The sequence below is a fragment of the Thunnus thynnus genome, chromosome 7, assembly GCF_963924715.1.
Source record: "Thunnus thynnus chromosome 7, fThuThy2.1, whole genome shotgun sequence".
In the NCBI taxonomy this organism is placed as follows: Eukaryota; Metazoa; Chordata; class Actinopteri; order Scombriformes; family Scombridae; genus Thunnus; species Thunnus thynnus.
Window position 1 is genome coordinate 3,587,226 of NC_089523.1, and position 19,265 is coordinate 3,606,490.

A 19,265-nucleotide genomic window follows, 5' to 3' on the forward strand; every position below is an offset into this window, starting at 1 on the left:
CTCACTGTGTTTAATAGTTTGTAGCTCTATGGCACAGAGGAATAAGATACATCAGGCTTTAATACACACAAAATACTTGATAGTAGATCAAGTCATTGTTGCTTTTAATGGGATTTGTTGACAATAGATGAAGTATAGAACATCACCAGCCTTGTCCCTTAAATCAGCTTTTAATGTTCTACAAAATTGTCTCAAATATTATGAAATGTTAATCAAAGAACCACTTTGTTTTGAATTTAAAGGAAGTGCACTCTGAGGAGATCGACACCGACTCGGCCTACATCCTCTTCTATGAGCAGCAGGGAGTCGACTACTCCCAGTTCCTGCCAAAGATCGATGGCAAAAAGATGGCCGACACCAGTAGCATGGATGAAGACTTTGAGTCCGACTACAAGAAATACTGTGTCCTCCAGTGACCTGCACCTCGTCTTCCATCAGCCAGCACTACACCCGCTCTCCTGCTCCCAAAGCACCAGACGCTCTGATCATTCTGAAGAATTATCACAAACTGCTAACGACTAGAGTCCAGACTGTGCTCTCTTGTCTTTAGGGATGCGTCGCAGCACTTTCTACACTTTAAACATTTAAAACATTTAAACATGGATTTAGTGCAAATGTTTGCCAAGACAACAATGAAGCCCCAGTGAAAGCACTAAACTGGTGCACTTTGCTGAGCCCAACAAAACAAACCCCACTCCACCCCCTCCTGTGAACAACCCCCCTCCCCCGCCATCACATACATGTAACATATACTTGCATACTCACGCATCTCTGAATGTATGCCAGTATGGCCAAGTCATGAAGTGATGTTGCTTTGTTATTATGCATTTATCACTTGTGATGTCAGAATGAAACTTTTACACCTGGAGTTAATGTGAGATCTGAGCCTGAAGAAGGAAAAACACACAAAAAAAATTCGACCACAGACTTAATTCCAGGTGTAAATATGAGGCCAGTGATTCGATACAGATTGAGTTTTAAATGCAAGTGTAAACACGGCCCATGAGTTAAAGAACCTGTGCGTTGGTGTCACATCTGATGCCACAGGTCAACATAATGTTGAAACGTGGTATCTAGTCTGTCGGATACTGTGACAAGCTTTTTAGAAATGGTTCTCCAAAGGTTTTATTAGCGATAGTGTCACTAGGGAAAAACATAAATCATACGCTACCTCATCGATTCCTGCAATCTGTCGGCCAAAAGTACCCTAAAAATCTGTGACAGTATTAATAATAATAATAATTAAATACTTCCTTCCAGTGTAGGAGACATGGTACACACATTTCAGGAAAGCCCCCCAAAAAATCTCTCTAATCTCTCGAGGACGCTCAAAGGTCCTGATGTCCACATGAAATTAGGCTTTTTTTTTTGCCAAAACTGTGCTCCATCCCTCAGCTGCCAAATATCAGAGAGATTTGTGCAATGTTGACCTGTGTGTACCCGCAACTAAACACAAGCTTTGAGTATGAATCTTGATTTCAAAAGAGAGACGCTTAAAGAATAATATACAGTATATGTTTAATACTTTTTTTTTTTTTTGATTCAAATGCATTGTTTTATAAAAGATTTGTTTTATTGTCAGGATTTTTTTTTTTTTTTCATAAGGCAGACCTCCAGATCTTTAGTCATATTGTAAGAAAATGAAGCCGCTTCAGGTCTTCATGAGTGAATATTTAACTTAAAGCCCAGAAGCATCGAGCTTATCTTCACAGCGATGTTGCAACACGCACCTTTTACTTGCTGCAGTTCTCTTCAGCTGTTGAACTGATGTTCATATCCTCCCCAACAAGAAAGCAGAAAATGTTTCGGGGGAACTCTTAAATGTAGTCAAAAAAAGAGAAGATTTTTACCTGTCATTTTAACATGTCATTTAGATGCCACTCGTAAAACATCTCCACATTGCCATAAATAGATGTGCACCTCAAGGTGTCTCCATAGAAACATGACTTTAAGAATGACGTCCTGCTGAATATCTGTGGAAACTTTGGTAACACTTAATTTTACGGGTCTCACGGCGGGGTCACCAACTGCCCTGGAGCCCCTCGCTTTCAGGGGGCTGATGTTCACTGTATGGTTCTTTGTCATTTGAATAATACAAATAAAATGGTACAAATCTGTACCACTCATAAAATGAAATAATGAGACCCTAAAAGAATATTTTTAACACTAGCCTCTCTGATTAAACGATCTGGTTCAGGGTGTGGTCAAAAGTGTGCTCTGTTGCACCTGTAACCTCACCCATCAGTGATGTCACAGTGTGTTGACACCAGTGGAGCTCATCTAAAATAAGATTTTCAGTTGTTAAGTTGCTCTTTAAGTCAGCTCCTGTATTTTTTTACCAAAACCTGAGGCCATGACATGTTGAGGAAGCATGCATCAAAATCTAGTTTTAATATCTTTAATATGTCACTTGATAGTTTGGTTATTTGATGCATATTCTTAAGTAAATTATTCATCAATTGAAGACAAATGAGAATATAATGAAGCTGCCATGTGTTGCTTGCCTTGAGCACTGTACTTAAATAGTACTTTAAGGCAAGAAGGTACACAAACAATGCACAAAGATTGGAAAGAAGTGGGGGGGATCTGTAAGGGCCCACAGCTCATTGTTGCCACGGGGAACTCTTATTGGAATACTGAAAACTGAAAATCCAGCTCTGATGGTTCCCATAGTTTCCTATAATTGGTAAAAAGTAACAAATATGTAACTATAGATAGTCCCTGGAAAGGAGTATGCAGGTTGGCACTAATTATAGGGAAAATGGAGATGGTGTTAAAATTGCACACCTGCAATTTATGGAATTTGGCTAAAAAGCAAATATTTGAAAATAATTGGAAAGTATAGCAAATTAATAATGAATGAACATCTACTTTGGTTTAAATAGAGCAGTTCTTTTGGAAACAACTGTTTATAACCCGAACTTAACTCTAGAGACTGTCTCAAAACTTTGTCTGTTTTACCTTGAATTAGTGCCTCTTTCCAGGGAACTTCTTTGAAAGTTGTTGTGAATTCAGGGACCCTTAAAGTAAAGTGTTTCCGAAGCTGCAGTCCCCATGAACAGACCCGCTGATATCAGATGGTTGAAGTTTACTCTTTATGTTTTTGAAAGTAACCAAAGCCTGTGGAATCCTGTTGAGAGCTTCAGTATGTGTCTGGACTGTTTTCAGATCTGTAAAAGCTTCACTTCACTGGATCCGACGTTAAGATCACGGAAAATCAAAATTCCACATTGCTCGTTCCTCCTTTTTTATCTGAAGGTTTGGCTACTTGACGTGGCTGTTGCGGTTAGTTTGAAACGTGTGGAGTCGAGCGGCAGAGCTTCGTGTCTGGTGTGTAGCAGCGTGTGTGGAGCTCAGTCTAATCACTGTGAACACACAGCAGACTTTGTCTTCTACAGGAGATGAATCTCTGTGTTCACCCCTTTCTTTTAGCTGCTGTATTTATGAGGAGAAGGCAGTCTTTGTGGATGTATTTGGAGAAATATCTGTCACTGAAAGAAACTTTATTTTCCTTTGCAAAGAGTACGTTTGTTGAACAAATGGAAATGTACAGTTGAGTGCTATTTATGTTTGCCTGCTCCACTCTTCTTTTTTCTCCCTCCACCCTCCTGCCTTTCCACAGAGCTGTAGACGATGTCCGGTTTGTCTCCGTGCTTGAAATGTCATCATATGGCTCAAAGGGAAAATTTTACTAAGGATTTGTCTCTTTAGAACCCAGTTTGTAATGTTTAAAGGTGCAATAGCTGTCAACCTTTTTTTTTTTTGGCTGTGAATGTGCCCTCTAACAACTACTTGTGTGGTGCTAAGCTTACTGCACCTGTAGCTTAAACTGTATTAGAAAAAAATACAAATTAATGTTGGGGTTAATTTCAGCACAATATTCTTAAACCAGGCACAACAATTTTTCTGCCCATCTGAAATTGGGCAAACACTGATCCTGTGAACCACAGGGCGTAAACCCTGCCCCTCTCTCAAAACCCCGACCCTGACCCCAAAAAAAGACTAGTCCGAGTGTCGCAGGCGGTGCAATCTACTACTGAGCTGTCTGTCAGTGTCTGTAGCCTCTTTTTATTTAAGTTCATTTCTGTCAGATCTGAACCAGATTAATTTAAAGAACTTTTTTTTTTTGTAAAGGTGTTTGTTGAAAGAAAGTGACATTGCACTGACATGAAAACATGTACATAAAAAAATGTTTTGTAAATAAGCCAATGAAAACTATGTATTTGAATATGAACTGTACAAAATACTGTACTTGTAGTTGTATATGGAGTGATACCTGTTGATCTGTAACAAATACCCAAGCAACAAATTAAATTCTGCAGAGGAAAAAAAGACGACACCAGGCTGAAATGTGTTGTTATTTGTGTCCTGAGGAATGCAGCAGGTCAAAGATTCCACTTGTCCAACACATGGACCTTCAAGTTAGTTCAGGTAGAGCACTGAAGTCACACTTGCTTTAGCTGCTTGGCTACCAGCTGATTAGTAATGTCCAATCATATTCATGCAGGTGTACAGCAATGCCACAACCACAATGTTGGACTTGCTTTCACTGTAGAACATTATTAAACTATAATTTTCAGTAATGTGATTATTTATTACACAACACTTGACACAGGTGAAGCTGAAGGCAACTACACTTCAGATCTTCCTAAATTCTGATGAACTCATTCCTGCAGTTGTATGTTATAATCTGACACTTCTTGCAATGACTCTGCTGACGCTGTCATGTCAGTGCTGTATACTGTCGCAGCTCCCTCCACCACCTAAAACCTGTTATGTGTTATATTTTTGGTATTTTGGATTCATGTATGTTTTAAGGAGGGATTGATTCCTCCAGCAGAATCCTTACTGCTTGTGTTCTTCTGCATCAGAGCTCTTCCCACCTGACTGACTGTGGCTCAGGAGGTAGAGCGCCACTAATCGGAAGGTCAGCAGTTCGATTCCCGGCTCCTCCAGTCCGCATGTCAATGTGTCCTTGTGCAAGATATTTAACGTGTGTGAATGATTAGAGTTCCTCTTATGGGCAGGTTGGGACCTTGCATGGTAGCACCTGTGCCCATTCAGTCTATGAATGGGCGAAAGTGATTCATAGTGTAAAAGCGCTTTGAGTGATCGGACGCTATACAAGTACAGTCCATTTACTATTTTAATCTGTATAAGTGCTATGAAAGGTTAAATCATTTCAGTGTCTCTGACTGATATTGTCTCTGACCAAATACCCACAAAACTAATCACATTCCCATCAGCCACAGCTGTATTTTCTGTTCTAGTACTAATTAGCTAATGCTAACACACTAAACTGAGTTGGGGACCATGGTAAACATGAAACCAAAATATCATACACATCATGTCAGCATGCTCACGTTCCTTGTTGCAGAGTAAGATGTACTGTTGCTGCAGTGAGCCTGTGTGCAGATAAGAGAGGAAACCACACGCAGGGTCTCTGCAGCAACTTCCCCAAAGCAAACTCTGCTTCTGAAATAGATATTTATTTCTATCTTCACACCATGTGAAGGAGTTCGACCTCTTCCCCTTTCATCTTATCCTGACTGACATACTGCCATGTTTTAGTTCCTCAAGCCACAGATGTAGGGCCATAGAGACTGACTGGTAGTCATACCAGTCAAACTGTTGGTTTAGGAATTTGGATGATAGCTGTTTTCTGTTGGTGGATTCTGTAGTTAGCTCTGGTTTAAAGAGCGACCTAGCACTAAATCAACTTCTTTTTTGTAGTTAGTAATTTAAATTTATGGTCACTTTTTATATCAATTGATTCTACAGTGTAAGGATTAGCCAATCAGCTGCTCCGATAGAGTCTAAACTGCAAAAACGATCAGCTGTACCTTAAATTTCAAAATTGTTATTGAGCAAAAGGGACAAAACGTATTTACTTAAGTACATTTTTGAGGTACTTTTACTTTTTAGACTTGATACAGTGCTCTCCACTACAATTATTAGTTATTAGTTGTTTTTCTCATTAAGAATTTAAAAACCTATGATGAACATGTAAATAAGATGCATTGTTATATTACATTAAACTACCCAAGCGTATATGAAGTATTTAAAATTAGCTCCATCTCGACCACCTACAGTGTTAAAATGCTGCTTACATGTTAATGTATTAGTTATTAATAATAATCCAGTGAAATAAATCTGTAATGATATAACAATGACAGGGGATCTGCAGAATATATGCTTCTATTAAATGTGGAATATGTCAAAAATGGAGTTTTTGACACTGTGGTGTTATTACTTTTTCTAAAGAAAGGAATACTTAATACACCACCAGTCAAAGGGCAATGAAATCCAGTCAGTGGAGGGTTAAATATGAACAAAATATCAGGAAATATTTCACGTGTGCTTTTTTTTTGCTTGCAGAGTTTCATAAAAATGAAATAGATTTTAAAAATTCTTGAAAGTTTTGGTTGAAAACATTTGGTAAACTGACTAAAATGATCAGTGTTCCCAGCAACTGTCTATTAATGCAAACTTTAAAGTTTGGGTGAATTCATATGACCATTGTGTAGCGTGTTTAGCGGAGTGACACTCATACTGAACATCAAACAGAGTGTTGGAGCATCATGCAGCTCAAACCACCTGCTGCTTCTGTTCATTTCCTCTGCTTATGTTGTGGTCTACAAGCGATGAGAGCTCCTGCCGGTGACAATAAAGAAAGGTTAGAGGTTTACAGAACACATGGTTCAGTTCTTGAAGGTTTTTTTTTAGCATTTTCATGTACTGCAAACAAAATAAAGGTTGCTTTGATTGAACTTCTCTGGAGGGTTTCTGGTCAGCATCACAGTCAGTGAAGAGTCATTCAGTGGACTTTATCAAGCTCGTGGTCATCAGAGAACACAGGTAAGGCTGTTTTATTTGGTCATAGAGCATTTTATGAACTTTATGAGGTTACTGCCTCGCTTACTGTGTGTTCTCTGTGTTTGGGGCTTCAGGTTTGACAAGATGAGACGGCCGTAGGTCCGATTTTACATCAAACTGTGCTACAAAGTTAGTATTTTACTTTTAATATTGTCATATTGTAATCTTCTCCCGTCCCATTTGTTTAGTTTGGATTAAGTTTGATTAATATTCTCCCTACAGCTCAGCGAGTTGTGTTTCCCCTTTCTTTGGATGACTGATATTATTGCTACAATATCACCCTCCAGATTGAAGTTATGATCTTTTACCTGCTTCACTGAGTAGATGACACGATGTTTTGTAATTCCACCTCTGACAATTCCTGCTCAGGTGAGTTCTTGGACTTCGCAGGTAACATTTACTGACACATACTGATAGCATTTGGAGCTGACTGTTTCTGACATGTTTGGTCTTTCAGAATGTTGGCACCTGAATCCGCTGGTCTACGTCCTCATAGGGGTCCTCTGCTTCACCGTCCTGGTGTTCGCACTGCTGGGGGTCGTGTATTTAAAAAAGTAAGTCAGAGAGGCTGAATTGGGCTTTACTAGACAGTCTGAGCTCTACCGTTCTGGTTAAGTTAAAGCTCCACTCGGCAAGATTTATGTGTAAAATTGATTTTTATCAGCTGAGAGCACGCAGTGAAACATCTTTAAGACTAAAGCAGAAAGCAGAGTAATCTTTGTGTTTCTGGATGTTCCTGTTTGACTGAGAATCACTCATACAAGATGCAATACCCTGTAAACTGATGGCTTCGTTTTTCACAATAAAATAGCCTTTTTTACAGCAGAGTTAACTTGTCACAGCAGGTAAAGCACAAGTGTAACTGATAACATGTGATAACTGGGTCAGCGTGGACTGTACCTGGTTCCTGGAACTGACACATTTCACTGGAGTCCAGCCATCATAAACACTGTTAGTTACACCCAGTGTTGGTTTTCCTGTCATGTCAAAGTTCCAGCTTTACCTCAGGCCAAACTTCATCACACTAGTGGTGAGGATCTAAGAATAGCAAAGTTTAAAATATCATCCACCCAACAACAATGTAGCTTCAGTGTGGCAAATAATATATATTATGTAATTATATAATAATATTTAAAAGTTTTGTCTCTGACTTTATTGTACAAAATACAAGTATTTTATTTATTTTTTAAAATTTTTTTAGTCTTTATTGACAGACAGGAAGCATGGGGAGAGAGAGGGATGACGTGTGAGCGGTCACTGATCAAAATCAAACCAAGGATGTTGTGGTTATATTGTCTGATTCTTAAGTATTTTATTTCATACAGAATGATTCTTAATTTTGTGTGAAATCAGACTCAATTTTATGCAAATTTCACATAAGCCTATATCGTGTCACATTTGTTTTACATGATTTTATTCCACTTTGTGCCACATCATTTCCATTTACTCACCATTCAGTTTTATGTATGCTGTAAGATGACCTTCAGGGTTTAGTCAGCATCTTAGCCATGCTAGCAGCAACACTCTATGGATGACAATGTTGGTCCCCCACTTCGGTCCAGACTGAAAAATCTCAACAACCATCAGATGGACTACCATGAAACTCTCTACTGACATTCATGGTCCACAGAGGATGATGCATGCCAGCTAGATGTTCTGATTTACAGAAGTTATGATAAAATAACTAAGACCAGACAAACAATCCTTTTTCTGGATACATCATGACCCTCTGGCACAGCTGCCTTGAGCTTGTGTTGGAATGTGTGGATGTGTTTTACTGTACAGTGAACATTACTTTATCTCGCAGATATCGCTCTTTGGTCCGTACCATTCGAGGGCTGCAAGGGAACAAGCTGTTGCTTGGTGCTGTTCCTCAGCTGGAAGCCTCCATCATGCCTTTGAGGGTGGTGCCAGCAGTGGAGGAGAAGGAGGACGAGGAGCCTCCTCCCCAAACTCCCCTGCATCAGAGAAACACAGTCAGGTTGTCCTCCAGGAGGCTGTGGAGAGGCCTGCAGCAGGTACCTCATGTCATCACGATTATATACACCAATGTAGACATATTTCCTGATATTTGACCTATTTTAGAAGCACTTTTTTTTTTTTAGAGGACATAGCAGATGAAATCTCACATGCAAGATAGGCTATACTGAATGTTAACTGTACATGTGACACATGCTCTATCTGTGTCAAGTCACTGGTGTGGATGTACAGTGTTAATGCTAATCATGTCTCTTTTCTGCCATAGATATCATCACTGCGACTCATGTTAGAGCTAAAATAACTCAGTTCCGGTGCAATGCAGCTTTAAGTTTATGACTTCATCTAGGATTGTTTTTGGTTTGCAAATGTCTTCTCAATGTCCTGCTGTAGCCCACTGCTGAAAAGTCACCTCACAAGAATATTTCATGTCATCCATCCAAGGGTCCTCGTTTCACCAAGTCAGACCTGAACCTGCTGCTGCTGATCAAAGCAGGGAAGGAGGGCGTCTTCTACCAGGCCAGGATGACCAGAGGGACGTGTAAAGGCCACAGCTTGTTCACCTGCAAGATCAGCAAAGAAGGTGCATATTTTACATTTCAAATGTCCGTTGCAGGTTTACAAAGTTTTCTTTGAGGCAGAAATAATCTCAGTTTTTGAGTAAAAAGTAAAAGAAAAAAAAAAACAGTAAACAGAAGCCAAAGTAAATGGTAGTAAACAGGCCTTACTGAGCTGCTGTTTCACTAGTCATGAGGATAATTTACATTCAAAATGAATAAAAATTGACATTAGATTTGTCCAAATTATATATCAGATTAATAGAATTTATATCCCGGCTACACCCTCAATAGACACTCAAATGTACATTAGTATATATGTTATACAATAACCAGTTTATTGTTTTGTAAGTTGCATAAAACCATATTTTTCTTGTTAAAGTTCAGTTTTGAGGACGCTAAATTAAAAGTTAAATTTTACAAACTTTAGTTTTAAACAGGACTCAGCCATCGTAGTGAAATAGCATAACTATGTTATGTCCAAAATGTAATTTGAGCTTCTCATTCTTTTCATTTGTATATAGTTGTATTTGCAAAGTGAAATAAGAGTCAAATGACAAATTGCCAAATACTTCTTTACTTTAGAGTGTTGAGGCTGTGGTAGGAAAGTGTGAGTGAAAATGTGAAGAAAAAAACATTCAGCCCACCTCCTTCCTCCCCTGCACTCAGCCATGCTGCGGCTAACTTTTCTTTCTTTTTCTTACTTTTTAAATGGCACCTAAACAGACATTTTTCAAATGTGTCTTCATTACAAAATTTACTTTGAACCCAAATAGAAATACAGAGGTATTTCTATTGTTTGACATTTCCTCCTCTAGTCTTACTCATTTCTTAATCTTACTAACCATTTCACCCAAATTACAAATGAACATCTATAATCACACAACCCAAGAAATGTCTTTGACTGCAGATAAGTTTGATTTTATGTGGTGAGGTTGTGAGATATCTGCTTGTGATTTTTCTGCAGCCAGTTCAGTACAATGGAAGTGTTTGAAAAACGACATTTTTGGAAGCAGTTTGGATGTTACTCTGGATAATCCACAGAGCATGCTGACAACAGCTTTCATAAGGATTATCTCATTGAAAGAAAGTAGTTCCAGTATCTAGGATGTCAGTCATTCCTGCATTTCCCACAAAACCCAAACCAAACTACACTCCAGACCTGCCATTGCACATGTTCATGGATTACAGTAATCCAAGTACAAAAACGTCTTCAACTGTGTTCTAAACTGCAAACATGTGATGAAATCACACACACACACACACACACACACACACACACACACACACACACACACACACACACAATCTTACTTAAGTCACTTTTGGGGTATTTACATAGACTTACATTCATTTCCTGGAGACGTACCCTGACCCTAACCTTAATCTAACACTAACCATAACGTAATCCTAACCTTAACCACTGACCCGAAAATCAGTATTTTACTAATTGGGGACATGACTTTTGTCCCAAGCTGTCTCCAATCAACTGGTGTTAAGTCTGTGTGTGTCCCTGAAAATGACTTAAAGCATACTCCCACATACACACACACAAATTTGCACAGCTATCCTTGTTAGGACCTTGAATTGACTCCATTCATTTTGTACAGCCTAACCCTAATCCTAACCATAACCATAACCATAACCATAACCAGTTTATGTCTAATCCTAATCTTAACCTAACCTCAGTTCACACCTTACCCCCAACCTTAACCAGGACCTCAGAAATCACGTTTTGCCGCATTAGGACTTAAGAGTCTTCTTAGATTCAGATGAAAAGTATTTAGTACAGCTTTGATTTGATGTTTTGTGTCTTCTCCCCGCAGGTGTCCGTCCCAAGCATGTGAACACAGAAGTTGCCATCATGAGGAAACTGGTGCACCACAAAAACATCCTCCAGTTACTGGACTGGAACACCACTGAGGGTGAGATACAATTTAACATAAACAGGTTAAAGGATGCAACTGTTGAAACTGGCTCCTATTGGCTGTAAGGAAGGAGAGAGAGTAGCTTGTAACCACTGTTCTGTACTACAGTACAGTGCTCCTGGTTGGAAGATAATAGATGGAAGTCAATGAAACCTTGGACATGTGCCACCTTGTAAACCCCTCTTTCTATGAGTGTGTTTTGCTTTGTGCAGAGCCTTACGTTCTCATCATGGAGTATGTGAGCTGCGGCACTCTGAGGACCTTCCTGCAAACCAACAGAGTCCACCTGAGTGCAGACCCTGAGCTGCAGAGCCTCCTCACCATCGCCTCCTACCACATCGCTCTGGCCATGCAGCACCTGCGCTCCAAAATGGTAAAAACATCACAAGCTGTGTTATTAAGCACTCAGCTGTAGGATGATGAATAATGATATGTTACCACACATATCTAACTTAAGAATTCCAAAATGTCTTTTCACACACACATGAAAGACCTTTGCTAAACAGTGTCATGTGGTTTGTGCTGCAGATTGTGCACTGTGACTTGGCTCTGAGGAACATCATGGTCAATAAGTTTCCCTGGGAGGTCAAAGTGGCAGAGTTCGGCCTGGCCAGAGACTTAACACACATGAAGAGCCGCCGCAGCAGCCGCTGGGGAAACCCACGGGTCAGACGATATCAACACACACACACACACACACACACACACACACACACTCAGTCAGAGTTGTTCATGATGGGATTTCAGTTTTCCTAAAAGATCAAGATGTCATGTCTGACAACCCTATTAACTAAGCAAATAACAGTACATCCAAATTGTAACTTGATTTTTCATATATTTAAATGTGCATACTTTAGAATACCAAGTGCCATGTGCTTCACTGTTTTTGCACAAAATGCATTATGTGCACAAAATGTGTCTTGTGCCACTTATAGCCAAACCTTATGCCACATTCCTTTTTATTACACGTTCAGCCACTTTCGTCAAATCTTTTGGTCATTTTCGACCACACTCTGTGTCAGTTTTTGGTCACACCTCTTGTGATTTCCATTTCTTATCATTGCTATACACACTTGTAGCATTTGGTAAAAATGTATGAGCTTCTACCACAACTTGTGACACCGGGTGACTATTTTCTCTCATGTGTCGTGCATGTGTGTGTGTGTGGTCAGCTGTGTGTATCTTGTGTATCTCATTCTCTGCAACAGGAAATGAGTTTTAGAGACGTGTGGTCTTGGTGTAGAGAAAGACCAACGGTAACAGTATCAGAGTTACCTAGAATTTCCACCATGAGCCCTTTACTTTACTAACATCATACCAATATATTACAATTACCAGTCACACAGCATACTGATGTCATGAATCATTTTAAAATTACATGTTTATCTCTGATAGTCTGTGGTGTGGGTTTCAGTTTGAATGAGCTGGTGATTCGTATTTACAGGTTATACTGCTGAGTGTAAAATCACATTTTCCATTGTACTTGTACAGCAACGTGTGCCGCTGCGCTGGTATCCCCCTGAGTACTTCAAGAGCAACTATTACAGCTTCAAGGGAGACGTGTGGGCTTTTGGCATTGTGCTGTGGGAGATGCAGATGTTTGGTGAGTTGGTAACTCAGGTAATAACAGATGTGGCACAAACTGTTTACGGCTAGACAAATATAAGAGGCTGATGTTGGTTATAAACTGGATTATTGGATGGTGTGCTGGTCTTGGATCACAGGTATAGCTGCAAAGATTTTTTTCTTTGTGTCTTTGAGTGTCTCCTTTAGTTGTTCAGTAATAGTAATTTTGTATTCCCTACCACAACAAAACATCATTGGCCATTAGTCTGGATATATGATTAAAACTGACAAACACTGGATATTGGTTGTAATAATGGTGGAACTCACATGTGACCATATGACAAAGGCTAAATCTTGCAAAACAGTTTGAAATTAAAATACACTGTAAGTTTCAAAAGATAGCTTGAGTGAGAAAATGCATTTAAACAGACAATAAAAGTTTGTTTAATGGATACAAAATGTCATCAGGTTAGGTTTGTTTTATTTTGCAGCATAACTCATGTGTGAATATGACATTTTCAGGTACATTACCATACCCGAACCTGGAGACATCAGAGGCAGTGGTGTACCACATCTGTATCGGCCATAAGAACACAAACCCTGAAGGCTGCAGACAAGAGATGTGAGTGAAAATGTTTTGTCTCATTTCTAAAACAGTGTTTAGAGAAAGACTTGATAGTCTGTTCTGTAATAACACATAATATATAACACCTAAAGCAATGTCTTCCAATGTATACAAGAGGATTTTATACATTGGATTTTTAAGCTCCATCATTTTCCACATTAATATTCTGTAAGGTAACATGATTCTTTTCATGTCAAAGAAATCCAAAAAAACATGCTGTAAGTAAGCTGTGTTTTTTGCAGGGTGGAAACACTTTTTGTAACATAATGTGACAGTAAAAATCAACATCTAATGATATGCAGCTCATTATGGAACATTTTTATTGCATTATTTCTTCTCTATACATGTAATCTGGGGAAATAAATTCTGTGATATCAGAGGTAGACCTTTTGACAGATCAATGATCAATTAGACTTTTAATAAAAAGACAGAAAGGACCTTAAAGATCAAACTAAATCTAGTGTTTGATAATTAATCATTTCTATTTCCAGGTATAGTATAACATAAACTAAAAAGCTTTTTCTTACATTAAGACTTTGAGTCATTTATAGGATATTTGTTTTCAATTAGTACAAAACATGATGAAGCTCTTGTATTTGTAAACCTCACAGACTTCATATCATGCAAGACTGTTGGCAGGAGCCGTACACTCTGAGACCCTCATTCACAGACATTGTCCGCATGCTGGAGAACATCATAGAAAGCGATGCGGTAAGCAACAGCTGGACACTTTAATCTTTGAAATCATTTGTATAATTATATTTTGCTCTTTTAAGGGTATATGTCATTGCTTCTTTGTCTTTTATATTCTTTCCTTGTATTAATCTGTAAAAATGAACAAAACAAAATTCTTTCTTGTGAACTGGAACCAAAAATAGTCTCAACCTGAATCAATGATATGTAGCTCACAGCTGCTGGATTTAAAGTCATATGACTTAACAAGCATGAGTAAAGTCATATCATGTATCATGCATGTATAGAGATTATTCTATAATTCTGGTGCATTTCCTAGAGGGTATTTTTGAATACGCCTGTTCATTTTAAACACTTACTGCTGTGATGTTTCTAATGAAATGACTTGTCAGTCAAACAGTGTGGGTGAAGTTTGAGTTTCTGTCATTAGAACTCTTTCTATGTTCAGTGATTAACTATCAAAATGTACCCCCACACTGAATGGAAAAGTAAAACATCACGTCTTGTATGTGAGTGGATATTATTTGATCTTTTTTTTTAACGAACCACAGTTTTGTTACTGCAGTTGGACAAACAGTAGATTGCAGTTATGATTTTTTTTTAATGAAAATTTCCAAGTGATTTAATAAAAGCTCTTCATTGCAGGATTATGTGGCTGTTGAGAGTCCGCAGATGTTGGTGAAAGAAGATGCTGAATACAATGAAGCTCAATGTCTGCGAGCTTCCAGTGTCACCATGGAAGACAGAGCTACCATCTAAATAAATCTATCAAGACAGCAGATCAGGCAGTATTTCGAACATTTTAAAATATTATTTTTAGGCTACATTTATCTGCTGGGTGGCAGCCTTTCAAGTGCTGTATGAAATATGACTACTGTGAGATGATCACACGTGCATGATAAAAAAAAATGAATATGTTGTTTGGCATCGTAAAATATCAGTTATCTTCTATTTTTATACTTTAACTTAAGTATTGTTTATTCTTTAATCATGTACAGTCTATTTTTATATAAATCCAGTAAAACATACATTTTATGTGTGATATCTGCTTTTTCATTGGACTACAGCAGTACAGTAAAAAAAAAACAACCTCTATACAGTAGAATAAAATAAATCCACATTTTTGCATTTATTTATCTAATAATTATTATTACTTACTTATTTATTTTCTATTTCGATAGATTTTTTTCCTTTTAAATTATTTATTATCCTATCTTAAAACTTTATGAAATCAAGAACATATATAACATAATGTCAGGGCTATGTGGACATTATTTCAGCAAGGTCCTAGAAGCAGGATAAAAATAACAGTTCAACTCAACATATAAAAGTGTTTGCCATACATACAAAAAGTACATAATAATGTTGAGGGGGAAAAAACTATACAAGAAATATTTAATCAAAGGTTGTACAGGGTTACAGTTGATTTCATTTCAAAACCAGCCGCTGTAGTAATTCCAACATTTACGAGGAGCACCTGAAGCAGCATGTCCAATAGCTTCTCCTGTGTGGGATGGATGGTGCGTTTAGGAACGCCCCTCTTCCCTCTGCCGGCCAATAGGATCCAGCCTGGGAACACGCGTTTCTACGACACACGACTGCTTCAAACTTGGTCCACCTTGTCCCGTACCTGTCGTTTGGTCTGAATTAGTTAGACATGATGGCCATTCGTCTATTAGAAATCATATTTTTCTTCTATTTTGCCTCTCACATTCCTATCACATTATTCATTGACTTACAAGCTCTTCTACCCGGACATGTGTATCCTCAGCCGGTAAGTGCCAGTAGGCTGCCAGTTAAAATACACCGAATAAGGTGGCTAAATACGCTGCTTGCCAATAAAACAAAGTTAAAAAGTTTTTGTGGCTTTGAGACAGTTCATTTTACTCTCTGAATCTTTCTTTCCACCAGCTGAAAGAGCTTCTGAAGTGGTATGCAGAGGAGTTCAAAGACCCGATGGTGCTGGATCCTCCACAGTGGTTCCAGTCCTTTATTTTCTGCGAAGCTGTGTTTCAAACACCTTTCTTTCCTATTGCAGCATATGCTTTTCTAAAAGGTCAGTTAACACAGAGCGTGGTCAAATCTGTTCCGTTAATATGTCACCTGCCTACACAGAGTGGTCATGACTGACTACCTGTTTAAAAACCTCTATTTTTAAAGCTGCCATGTTCAATGACGCAGAAAAACACGTATATAAACATGAATGAATGGCTTATTAGAATATTTACGACCCAGTGTTGAATTCGGCACTCACATAGTAACTCTAATTAAAATAACGAGTCCATATTAAGAACTGATTCTCATAGTGTGCTAGCTTACCCTGTACATTTAAACTTCTTAGCAAGTAGACTGTGAATAAAGTAGAGACATTTGGGACTGTAAGTTATTTGTTATTAAGGAGTTCACAATGTTATATTTTAATTTATTTTCACCAATAAACAGGTCAGTATTAAATTGACAGTTTTTGTAATGGAGTTTGGCGTGACGTCAGCGGCCAGGACAGACGGACACTAGCTCACACTGACCTCTCCTGGATTTGTACTATGTTCACACGAGAAACGAATGACAATTAAATTCTGGTAAATAAAATTAAAATTTTACTTTTTATATTTTCTCACTTGTAATTATGCAGATAGTTTGGGGTTTATTAGTCATTCATAGACAAGATGACTGTCCCTGACTTGCCACTCCAAATCAGTATTTTTTTCTTTTTATTTTTTTTCTTTATTTGACAGCTATTAACAGCATTACTGAAAATATGCCCGAGTTAGCCAGAAAGGCTAATTTTCATTTGTATTCCCTTTGCAGGCAATAGTTGAAAACATAAATGTTATCAATAAAAGCAGTGAAAATACAAACAATAAAAGCAGTGAAAATATGCAGATATAAAGAGTCTGCACTACATAGAGACCAGACAGATAGCTCTTCAACACACTATATCAACAACAGCATGACAACATAATGTTAGGCCTGGTGAAGTGTGTATATTATGTACAGAGCCAATGATAAGCAGGAGCAGTTCGCACACTAAGCATAATAATAGCAAACAACGCAAACACGCCTCACTGTTGTAGTGTTCACAAGTTTGACTTGTAATGAAGCAGGCTCTTAATGTTGTGGAGAATGAATAGTAGGTAAGTTGTTCCAATCCTGAGAGGCCCTGACAGAAAAAGCAAAATGGTCAAAACTACTTTGTCTTCTAGGAGTAAGACAATCTCCTCTAGTTGTTGCTCTAGTAGTTCAGCTTGTTTTTAATGTGATGTAAGTACAGAGTGGTGGAGGAGCCATATTGGATAACACCTTGAAAATGAGACAGTCTACTTTAAATAGAGGTCAGTGTATTTTCATTTGTGGTGCTCACAGCAATTAAAATGACATTTAAAAATAGATTTAAAAAACCCATTTTTTTTCCAGAGTCAGTCTCCTGTACTGTGGATAGCCTACAAACCTCACTGTTAAGAGTTTGTTTTGGAACTTCTTTGTGCTAAAGACATACTGTTAATTTCTTGTCTTCCAGGTGGCTGTAAGTGGATCAGGACTCCTGCCATCGTGTATTCCACCCATGTGGCCACCACACTGATCCCGATCTTGGCCCACATCCTGTTTTATCAGTTCCCTACGAAACCCCACCCTGGTCCCCAGACCCTGCAGGAGCGCTGGCTGCTAGTCTCCATATATGCTCCGTACCTGCTGGTGCCTGTGCTGCTGCTCCTCACCATGCTGCTGTCCTCCACATACAACCCCTCCTCCAAGTCTGGAAGCACATCAGCCAAAGCCAAGAAGAAGAACTGAAAGATGAACAGACTATAGCCATCTAATGATTGTTTTTTTTTACATTTCTGAATGTATTGTTTGTGTATGAGCTGCATACTATCTGAGCGGCTGTATGAGTCAGACTCAATAACACTATAATTAGTGGGAAATAGCCATTGTGAAACCTGACAGAATGCACACTTTCTATGTAAAATTAAACCCTTGTTTGTTGAACGTGTTTTGTGCTTTTGTCAGTGCTACAGTGACATTTATAAAGGAGAAAATAGTAGTCAGTAGAAAATGAGGGTACAAACATAATTCTTTAATCAAAATATGTTTTCCATCGTACATTTACACATATCCATAAAGGTGTGGCAAAGTGACTCCCTGGTCCCTGGTGGTTAGTCTCTGATCTCTGGAACCAAAAGTCTTGTTCATATTTTTACATTACATCAACCTGAACTAGGTGTAGGCAAAGCCCAACAGTCTGTCTGTATGTTGGTTAATCTGGTCTAAAACTATCCTTAGACCACTGGTATGAGTATGGAAAATCACACATACACCACGCACCCAGGTCATAATACAGACTGTCTGTTATTTTTAGCCTCCAAACTCAACCTGAGATAACCCTGATGACATCATCAGGGTTATTTTCTTAGACTTGACAAAGCTCCTCCAGAGCTGCAGAAGACATCACTGTTTTCACAGACCGAGTAGACTGAGTTGTACTTCCTGTGACCTGAGACCTCATATGTAAAACCCTGGACAACACTGGTTCCCCACACTGCCACCAACTTTATATCTATCTCAATCACAGCAAAAATGATTCCACACACCAGTGCATCTGGATTATAAACTTGAAACTCAATGGCTGTTGTACACACCCAATTAGCCATTTGCACTTTATTATTGTATTTTATATTGTTGTTTGTCCTCTATGTACAATACACTCAGTGACCAGTTTATGGTATACCTGTACAATCTGATACAATGCAATAATATATATATATATATATATATATATATATATATATATATATATGTATATCTGTGTGAAGCTTATAATGCTTATAACAGCTTTTAATACAATGCAATACCCTTTAACTCTTTTTAGACAGCTTTGTGATACCACAAGAATAATAACTGGTCGCTCCATGCATAAAAGTGCAAAACACATCCGGATATACGTGACTTTATTGGGCATCTGGAAAGTCTAACATGTTCCTTGTCTCAGTAAAGGTTTAACAGCTCAAGAATACCTTGCGTGTGACACAACTGCTAAGGTGGGCT

The 19,265-nt window shown here is 38.4% G+C and overlaps 3 protein-coding genes across 11 annotated transcripts in view; all 3 read left to right on the plus strand.

The window, feature by feature from the left end:
- usp32 (ubiquitin specific peptidase 32) overlaps positions 1-4,337 on the plus strand; it is a 66,004-nt gene extending 61,667 nt beyond the window's left edge. For all 8 annotated transcript variants that reach the window (XM_067593827.1, XM_067593832.1, XM_067593833.1 and 5 more), the window contains exon 34: positions 243-4,337. In XM_067593827.1, coding sequence (XP_067449928.1) covers positions 243-416 — 174 coding nt within the window. In that variant the 3' untranslated portion in view covers positions 417-4,337. The remainder of the gene's footprint in view (positions 1-242) is intronic.
- A 2,289-nt stretch (positions 4,338-6,626) lies between these two features.
- Positions 6,627-15,264, plus strand: si:ch211-167j9.5 (tyrosine kinase receptor Cad96Ca). 2 transcript variants are annotated; one of them, XM_067593840.1, is made up of 13 exons: positions 6,627-6,858; positions 6,951-7,005; positions 7,099-7,245; positions 7,334-7,430; positions 8,684-8,894; positions 9,298-9,436; positions 11,237-11,335; positions 11,551-11,711; positions 11,867-12,004; positions 12,830-12,941; positions 13,427-13,526; positions 14,141-14,240; positions 14,868-15,264. In XM_067593840.1, the coding sequence occupies exons 3-13, from the start codon at positions 7,209-7,211 to the stop codon at positions 14,979-14,981; spliced, it is 1,308 nt and encodes a 435-aa protein (XP_067449941.1). In that variant the 5' UTR covers positions 6,627-6,858; positions 6,951-7,005; positions 7,099-7,208; the 3' UTR covers positions 14,982-15,264. The 2 variants fall into 2 exon arrangements, with proteins under 2 accessions (XP_067449941.1, XP_067449940.1); XM_067593839.1 differs by having other exon boundaries at positions 7,164-7,245.
- Positions 15,265-15,405: 141 nt separating this feature from the next.
- tmem97 (transmembrane protein 97) lies at positions 15,406-18,209 on the plus strand. Its single transcript, XM_067593841.1, has 3 exons — positions 15,406-15,996; positions 16,134-16,278; positions 17,740-18,209. The coding sequence occupies exons 1-3, from the start codon at positions 15,880-15,882 to the stop codon at positions 18,012-18,014; spliced, it is 537 nt and encodes a 178-aa protein (XP_067449942.1). The 5' UTR covers positions 15,406-15,879; the 3' UTR covers positions 18,015-18,209.
- Positions 18,210-19,265: the final 1,056 nt, after the last annotated feature.